This window comes from Sceloporus occidentalis, unplaced genomic scaffold (assembly GCF_023333645.1).
Source record: "Sceloporus occidentalis isolate IW3139 unplaced genomic scaffold, rSceOcc1.0.p SCAF_22, whole genome shotgun sequence".
NCBI classification, from domain to species: Eukaryota; Metazoa; Chordata; class Lepidosauria; order Squamata; family Phrynosomatidae; genus Sceloporus; species Sceloporus occidentalis.
In genome coordinates this window covers 2957312-2966960 of record NW_028317002.1, presented here as the reverse complement: position 1 = coordinate 2966960, position 9649 = coordinate 2957312, and the positions used below count along the sequence as shown (strand labels likewise).

Below are 9649 nucleotides of genomic sequence, written 5' to 3'. Positions count from 1 at the left end.
AAAAAGGGGGGGGGGGGGAAATAGTGCAGTCATTCCTGGAACCTATTTCTCAAAATCTTGAGCCTTGCCCTGTAACAACAGCAGCATACAATTCCTACATATACTGGTTGATTGCATCCAAACTTTCAGCAGATTCTTAAGAAGCCACACATCCAAGGTCTATATTTAAACAATACACACAGACACATCAGCTTATACATATATATATATACACATATACACAATTTCACAGTTATACAAAAGGTTGGCCAATCACACTTCAAGAATTTAGAACATTCCATCAGAATTAAAGCTCTATGCAAAATGCATGAAAATGTTTAAATACTGTACTTTAAATATTGAATAACTTGTAACATTTAAAGCATAAAGTGTTTGGACATATTGCCAGTTTCAGCTGTAACTCTTTAATGGAAATGCGCTACATAATTTGGTAAGAAAGAAACTCCATGATTTTTGGAGGAATAGGCAGCTTCTTGATTTGATTTGTCGTCATCACTCTTCTTATTGCCATGCGACATAAGTGCTGAAGGCTGGAAACATACTTTGGAGTTCCCCAGAATTGCACATTTCCATCCTGAGTTCTGTGAGAAAAGTAGAGAAGCATTTATTGTATCATAAGATGACAATACTGATGAAATGCATCAGTCACATTGGCCATGTGAAGACAAGTTGTGAAAGGTTTATAAGATACTTCTTAGTATTGGTAGGCAGGGCCCTCTTAATTGATTGGTTTGTCTTAGTCTGTCAACTGTAGTTTTGTCATTTTTATTTATTGTTTTATACAGTGCCACCATATTGTGTAGCGCTGTACAATGGGTACACAGGACATAACTAGTATATAACATAATAAGTGAGGAGTAGGGCCCTGCTCAAACATTAAAATCTAGAGGGAGTGACAGCATATTACACAAGTAATGGAGGAGTCACTGTTAGGGATGAACCAGCCACACTATAATTAATATTCCAAGAGAGGTATTAAGAAAGGTGAGTTAAGGAATATGGAAGGAAGGGCGTTACCATGGGCTGTAGGATTCCTTAAAGAAGTGGGTTTCTTTGACTTTCCTTAGTATAAGTGATGCGAGATATATATTGTACATATAGATCTTACCCTGCAGCTAGAACACTGCCATCGGTTGAAAAGGCACAGCACAGCCCTTTATTCACAGATGCAACTTCTACTGGGTGAGAGCTGTCAATTCTCCAGAACCTCACCAACCTGAAAACCAAAAGGCATGGTGAGAAACGCGTTTAAAAGCACACACCAATTTCTCTGTTCATAGGTAGGAGTGTGGCTAGATCTACAAATTGCATATCAGTCCTATACAAGTCAGATTTTTTTTTTATCTTCAGAAAGAACATGAACCCATCAAAGTCGGGTATAATAAGACATTTAAATGTGATATCTATAAATTTATATATCTTTTAACAGATATAAAAGCTTAATAAGCAGAAACTTGTTTCCTTAATTCTTCTACCAGCCTTTGATACTATCATGGTGCTACACAACTATTAAAAAAAAAATAAAAAAAACCAAAACGCTAAACATTGCGTTAGTTCATCGAATATTGGCGTAAGCCAGATTTATACTGATTACACGATACACTTAACACTTGTAAAATGGAGAAAAAACAAAACAAAGCAAACACGTACTTATCGTCAGCGAGGCTTGCAATATGTAAGCCGTCATGACTGAAAGAAACAGATCTCACCCAACGACCATTATCACCCCCTGCAAATATTGGTGTAGGAGGAGGAAATAAATGCCTGCAAATAAAACACATTGTTTAATCATTAAACTCAACAGTATGACAGACGTTTAGCTGAGATATTCAGGACTGTATCAGTATTTATCACATTTTGCACATTATTTCTTTAAACATAGATTTTTTTTTTTCCATTGCTACAAAGAAATCAACTTCAGAAAGACTGAGAACAGGTCCTAACAAATGCATATTTCGGGTGAATTCTTATAGGACTTAAATGAAAGCTAAAAGAAACGATGAAAGGTGACATAGTACATACATTCTGATATCATGAACATGTTTGGAACAATAACAAGATCTCTTTTTCGGTCCAGGGAGTACCATATAAATAGCTGAAAACACTGAAAGCCAATTTACAGCTAAACTACAGCAGGATTTAATCGTCACCTTAGTTACCAAAAAAAGAAAACCATGGAGTGACAGATCAAATTCCACTCACCCAAATTCAAGGAGTATTGACCCAATATGGGGATCCCAGACATAGACTCTGGTATCATAGGATGCAGTAGCCAGAAGAGCTCCGTCAGGGGAGAACTCACAAGCTACCACATCATTGTGATGTCCGTCTAGTTTACGGATCATAGTATATTTATCCATATCCCACAAGAACACCTGCAAGGAAAAATAGATTTGTTATAGGCTATGCAGTGGACAGGTTAACAAAAAATAAATAAAAATGTAACAAAAAAAAAAAAAAATAAACTTTACCAAAAGTAGACTACAAATTAATTGGAATTACAAAATATGCTCAGTGTCATATCCAGTATATTAATGGGATATTAATATTATAAGCAAAACATGCAAAAACTAAAATAAATTGCTTTTGTTATAAGTTACTGCTAAAAGCAAGTTCTATTGAATGCACAATAATTCAAAATAAAAGAACCATTTCTATTTTAGCTTTGCTTTTGGCTATAACAAATATGGAATGGGAGGGTTCAGTGTTACAACCTTTGTTCTGGATATTTTACAAGTGTAACAATTATAAGGAAAGGTTATAAACTATCGTATGGTTACTCCAGTGTACTCCCTTTGAGAGAATAAGTTCACTTGAATACATTAGGCTTCAATCATCAACGTGAGCCCAGGAAGAGAAACATACTGCAAAAAAAGAGAGAATTGACAGCCAAAAGAAGGCTTTTGGCAAACAAAGCAAGCAAATACTTCAAAAGATGTATTCAGTATTTCTATAGAAACATTTTTAATCTTTATGAGCGTCACACAAGTTTCAATATTAAAATGCCGAGTCCTTTTTTTTTTTTTATTGGAACATTAGAGTGACATTTTAGCAACAGCCAAAGGGTTTCTAGGTGGATGAAATATGTAACACTGATTAGTTAATTATGAGAAACATCCATTTAACTGGAGTATTAAAAAATAAATAAAAGGGGCTCTAAATTTAGGGGAAAAAAGGAAGAAAAAAAAAAAAAAAAGAAAACGAAAGAAAAAGCAGAAAGTGGACATCAACCAGCACCTGCGTACGTACAGTACACCTTGCAGTCGAACGCAAGGTTACTTCGTCCTATGGCATTGGTCGTCCCCAGCCTGGTAGCCAGAGATGCCACTCTTTCTGCACAGCTAACACCACTGTGCTCCTGTGTGTGGTGCCAACATAACCTCAATCACACCCATATTGCTGCCACCACCTGTGACAGGGAAAGCAAGAAGCTTATGGAAAACACACAGCCTATAATAGCACTAGGATAACAAATATGAATGTCAACATCCAAATAAGCTACATTAGCTGTCCTGCTCTACTGATGGAAGAGAGCTATTATACTGCCAAGACTTAAGTCCCTTACATTAATGCTTTAAAAGCGTGTTGAATATTTTGTTTGCTATAGGGGCATATAGGAGCAGCACCTGCACTGCTTTCAGATACAAAGAAAAGTAGAATATATCTTTACACATTACAATCTCGGAAATGCTTGATTTTATTAATATTTATGGGCTCAAGCATATAGAGTGTGCATTTTTAGGACCGTACTTTTTTTGGTTTTTAAACGGCTTAGCATTTACAATTTGCGAAGCAAGAGACGGGATCGGCAGCAAACTAAACGGATAACCGATGTTTATATTCACCAAAACCTGGCGATGATCAGCTTGCCAGAAGCAGTGCAAGTTAATACGACTCAACTTATCTTAGCCTACACATTCATAATGATCAGTCATGCATCCTAATGCCTGTGTTAATTGATTCAGGACACTGAGCAAACATTTATATGATTACAATGCTAATTCAATAATTCAGCATGGAAAAAATATTAATAAGGAACTCTTGAAACCTACAGCTTTGCCAGCTCCAACAGAGCACACAATGGAGGAATCTGGTGAGAACGCACAGCAATAAACCCAGTTTTGGTGCCCTCGTAGCACTTTCATCATGTTTCCTGTAGTGAAAAATCAATTGCAGAAATTGAATACAACGTCCAATCAACAGAATATATTCAACCGATTCCAGTGTTGGAACAGCGTATTTAACTCTAGCTGTTACAGAAGACATACTAGCTATGACATGCCAGTTGCATACTAGTTGTAAAAAGTAAAAAATGCTGTATGATTGTTCTAGGTGACTAAAAGAGAAAGACAATATAAAGAGCAGAACTATTGGAAGGTTATTGTGAAATATTCAGTCCCCCCCCCCCCCGGAATATAAAATAAAGTGTGAGCACAAGAATGAGTACATGCAAGAACATGAAAGCTGTATTCAAGATTCAACTTAACATTTTTAAACATCGCTGGTGGGATATCTTTACACGCTATATATATATAAAAAAATAAAATATATATATATATATATAAAAAAGGCAATTATTCGAGGTGACAAGTTTACTTAAAAGCATACCGTCATCTTTGAGATCCCAGACCCTGAGAGTTTTGTCTCTGGACGCAGAAACAAGTATAAGGCTGCCATCAGGAGCAAAAGTCAAATCTCTGACAATTTCAGTGTGATCCATTAGATTAAGGAGGAGCTTCCCTGAAGGGGAGGGAAAAAAAATTGCTTCATCCAGTTGTGAAAGAAAGATATACAAGTTCACTAAAGGAACTAAGAGCCAAATACAAATGGATTTTGGCCCACATTTTTTTTTTTTTTTTTTTTAAACATAAAGTACTGATACAATGCATTATATTAGAGCTCTGGATTCATCAATGAGAATAATAAACAATCCATTTACTTGTCATCTCAGGTTTCTCAAATGCTCGAACAGTATTCTTTAAGCTCATTGTGAATGCTTTCTATTTGCCTTTAGATGCCTCTGGGTTATCAGTCTGATTGCATTGCAAATATATAGCACAAGTTTATCACAAAACCTTTATATGCCTCTAGCCAGAAGGCAAACAGCTTTTTTTTTTTTTTTGTAAACACTGTTACTTAAGCTAATGTTGTCACCGAAGATCTAAAAGGCATAAAACAGCCCTTCACTTGAAATACATTCAAATATGCAATAGCTGACTAGTTTAAATATTTACTAGGGGAGGTGTTACAGGCCTGCTTGCCAAAACTGGCTAAAACAACATCTTATGCCAGAGTCAAGCAATGTGACCTTTGGATTTATGAGAAGACCCTACCCTTTAATGGCTGCAAAAAGTCAAACAGAAAGAATCAGCTTCATTAAAGGGGCAGTCTCCTATCACAAACAGCCTCAACAACATACGTGGCAGGTAAACACAATAGTAAAGTAGTTGCTTAGGAGAAAAAAATAAAATAAGGTCTAACTTATCCATCAGATTTACGGTAAAGCATCCACTAGCAGCTCTACGTGAATGTGCTGTACACTGTTTACATTATACACAATCGCTATTTAGTAAGTCTGGAGCGAGTTCCTGTAGCCGGTGAGTGCATAATGACACATGAAATACGCTGGCTCACGTCAGCGGTGCTGCAGGACTACTGAGTGATATCATTGAAGTTACCTGTGTAAACATCCCATATTTTGATGCGTCCATTGCTCAGCCCTGTTGCAAGGAGAAGCTGATCCTGCCCAAATTTGAAACGGTGCCATTCTATATTAACACAACGAGACTGTTTTTCCGGCACAGAGGACCCAAACGCAAGACTCCAGACAATGTCTCCACAGTCTATAGTATGTTCGAGCGGCTTATTTTTCTGACCAACATCACTGTTCTGCCTGGACAATCTTGTATTAGAGTTTACACCATTCTTTCTGCTGCAAGAAGCGCTGAAACAGGGGAGAAAAACAAAAGTTTCAGTAACAGACTCCTTCAGCATCACCTTGTTAAAGTGAGCCAGTTCATGGAAAGCCATCCATGTGTTCAATTTTTCGTAGGTATTAGTAGAGAGGAAATTGAACAGACCATTTAGTTATGTACAATAACCAGACCTGAAAATGTCATGAATAGATACAGTTTAAAAACACCTCTTAGCTGCCTGCGAGGTTCCATTACCATCTGTCAATAACACATTGTAGCTGCAGGCTTTGTGCAGATTTTGGCAGCAAAATGTTATTACGTGGCTGTAGACACAAAGGGCAGACTTTGGTGTCCATTTCAGAATTAAATAGCTCATTAGTGGCTATTGTCATAAAACGTGACAGCAGAATCACTTTTGTACATAGGACCCATTTAATCCTGCGTTATTCCTGAAGCAACATCACTACATTGAAATGCTTTCTACTCATGCTATAGATGTAGTAACCATGCTTCATAACAGCCCTTCGTCTGCTTTCAAATTGCTTTAGATTTAGGTGCTCCTGCTCAAAAAGTGAGGACAACACAGGCAGGGAGCCAAGGACTATATCAGTACGTTCTCAATTGTACATTATACAAATATCCATATATTCCCAAAAATACATCAAGACTCTACTTACAAGTTCTTAAGGCACTGAGACCAAGGAACCAGTTTTACAATACGGTGTCCCTGAGACCAAGCGAAATAGGAACCATCTGGAGCGAAAGCCACCGTCCAGTTTTCACGGCCATACTTCTGTTCAAAGGGAGTCGTCGGTGATATGAGTTCCCCAATGGCCTGTGATCTTGCTGAAAAGGGGTTCAGATGGAAATCATCAACATATCAATAGTCTAAAACGAGGGGGCGAGTACAAACTGGACGAATATTAAAGCTTATACTGCAATCCCAAATTCAGCGATGGCGGTTTCAGTATTATAGCCAGGAATCTGAAACACTTCACGTTTTACGCACAGCCATCTACTCATTATGAAATGACAGGCGAACACAGAACAATAGCATAAGTAATGCATGTGTGTCGCAAGGCTACACGCCAAAGATTCAGAAGCGCGGGATACACTGGATATACTTTATTAAGGCATGGATTTGAAATAGAATTGATATACATTGTGAAAGGGAGCGGTTCAATACAATTAAGTTACAAGTAGCTGCTCCGAGGACAGAGACCACTGGCCGTATTCTCTGTATACAACAGACAGAGAGAGAGGGAGGACGTTATTTCCTGGCTCTCAAGGAGAGGGTGGTGCTGAGGGATCGCTCCGCATGCCATAGTGTGTGTGTCATATGGGGGATGGGAGAAGAGAGGGAGTGAAGGGGGAAGGGAAGGAATAAAGTGGTTTGGTTGGATGAGTGTCAAGCAGCCCAAATAGATGAAGTAAATTCCACGCACAAGAGGGGTGGGGGAAGTGGCAGCAGACATGACACACGCAATGTATGTAATGGCCGCAGCCAAAGAGCCGCATAGACTGAATGGCTGGCACATGCAGTAAAGTGTGTAACATTTGTTTAATGTTAATAAAAGAAACATAGTATTGCTCTTAAAGTTATAACAGACAATGTCGGCATATCATTTCATGGATCATCACAAACATAAGAAGGATTGTCACAAACGGTAAGCAGTTCAAAGTGACCCACCAAGGTTGTGTTTAACAACAATGTGGTTTGGGGGCGTATTGCGCAACACTGCTCAGCTAAAGTTGAATTATTTAATGCAAGTCTAAAGGTCATAAAAAAGCAATCTAAAAGTTAAAAAAAAATTAAATAAAAACAAACACATACTAATCAACAGAAAAAATAAGTCGAAATGAAATCCAAAAGCATTGCGAGATTAAAATAGCAAACTGATCGGCTATGTTTAAATACTCAACTAAAGATGAAATAAATGGATGTGTTTCTCAGGCTAGAAGAAAATCTATTTATTAAAGTGGCCTAAAAATGATAAAAAACACAGATCCAAGAATACTCAACTATATTTAAGAATAATTATATTTTTTCTGTTCAACAATATTTTCTTATTCATAATAGAAATAGCAGCCAAAGCAATTAATGTGAGGGTCAAAAATACATATTTACAAAGATACTTCCATATTCTACTCTCATCAGTTAGAAAATACAAATATGAAATTACACATCTGTATCTCTCTATAGATAGATCTATCTATATATATATACACACACACACATATATATATATATATATATATATATATATATATATATATATATATATATATACGTATATATCCTAGCGCAGATGGATATAGGACTGCTGTATAGGGATTATATGGCTGAAATAGGACATTTAAAAGAATCAAAGCCACCCGGCTACAGAGAGCCAGCTCTACGCCTCACACCGTCATGGCCTGGCGGCATACTCACCTATTTCATTTTCGTTTACAAAGTCGGGAAAGCTTGCCATCTAAATAGAAACCAGACGTCTAAGGTAGAAGTTTTCTCTGAAACAAATCTAACGTGATTTCACGGATGCCGCAAAAACGGGTTAAACGCCAGCAAAACCCGTTTCCTACAAAGAAAAACCCTCCTCTCTACCGTCCAAGGCGCCTGCAGACTAGCAACTGAGCTCAAAATGGCTCATCCAGTCCGGAAAAGCGACAAAGAGGGGGGGAGGAACCGGGGAGGGGGATAGCTAGGAAACTATGCAGGCGTTGGTTGCTTGCATTGAAACCCGGCGGCCATTTTGGAATCGGGCAGGCGACCAGAGTTGTGCAAGTTCGAGGCGGAATTGTTCGGCGCCTCAAAGAATGAATCTTCTGTTTGTACTGTATTTCATTACCAGAAGTTTCACATGTTTTCTATGCACAATAAATAAGAGTATTTACTGCTTATGAAATGTTTTGGTTGTTTTTATTGTCATGAAATCATGAGAGTTTCGTTAAAATTTGGCGGTTTAGGGAATTATATATTACGGTATTTACAGACAGAATGTGAAGTAACTCACGTGGTGCTTTGTATGTAAGGATTTTATATGGATAGATTTCAACATATTATTCCTAATTATCTTGCTGTGAAGTGTTATTTTCCAGAGAATATCACAAGGCACATACCGCAGAGGTTTTTTTCCTCTCATCTCAGGGTCAGCAGGCAGTCTACGTTCTCATGGTTATGCAGTCTGATGATGGCTGCTGGGTATAGAGACAGCCAAATAAAATAGCTTATTTAGAAAGTTCTTACAGTACATACATTCAGAGTTCTTACAGTACATACATTCAAAGAGTTCTTACAGTACATACACTCAAAGGGCAAGACAGACCTGTAATTGACAGACTTTTACGTCGGGTAAAGTGTGTACTCGGGTAAAGTGTGTACTTGCAGGGTATGTGTAACATTGTGTAGACAATTTCACCATGTTTCCCTAGGAGGCAAAAAGTAAATAAATACTGATATTTTCGTGACTGTTACTGAAGGAGGTGTCGCACCAAATATTATGTGTGTTTAAATATATATCAAATAACAGATGGAATAAGTATCTTGTGATAATACCTTTTTTTTATTGGATTAACAGAATTTTGGAATGACAAGCTTTCGGGAGCTCTTCTCCCTTTCTCAAGTCTAAAACATTTCTACTCTGCTATATATGTAGAGGATTATATTGCAGAATTCCGGCGTATAGCTCTAGAAACCTCATGGAATGAACCGGTACTTCAAGGGTAAGAACTCT

At 37.5% G+C, this 9649-nt stretch overlaps 1 protein-coding gene across 1 annotated transcript; it reads right to left on the bottom strand.

Moving 5' to 3' along the window:
* Positions 1-390: 390 nt before the first annotated feature.
* LOC149300886 (WD repeat and SOCS box-containing protein 1) lies at positions 391-8389 on the bottom strand. The gene is made up of 9 exons (XM_089484632.1): positions 8350-8389; positions 6593-6761; positions 5679-5944; positions 4609-4740; positions 4053-4153; positions 2203-2375; positions 1651-1764; positions 1109-1216; positions 391-581 (listed from the first exon to the last, which is right to left on the bottom strand). The coding sequence occupies exons 1-9, from the start codon at positions 8387-8389 to the stop codon at positions 419-421; spliced, it is 1266 nt and encodes a 421-aa protein (XP_089340758.1). The 3' UTR covers positions 391-418.
* Positions 8390-9649: the final 1260 nt, after the last annotated feature.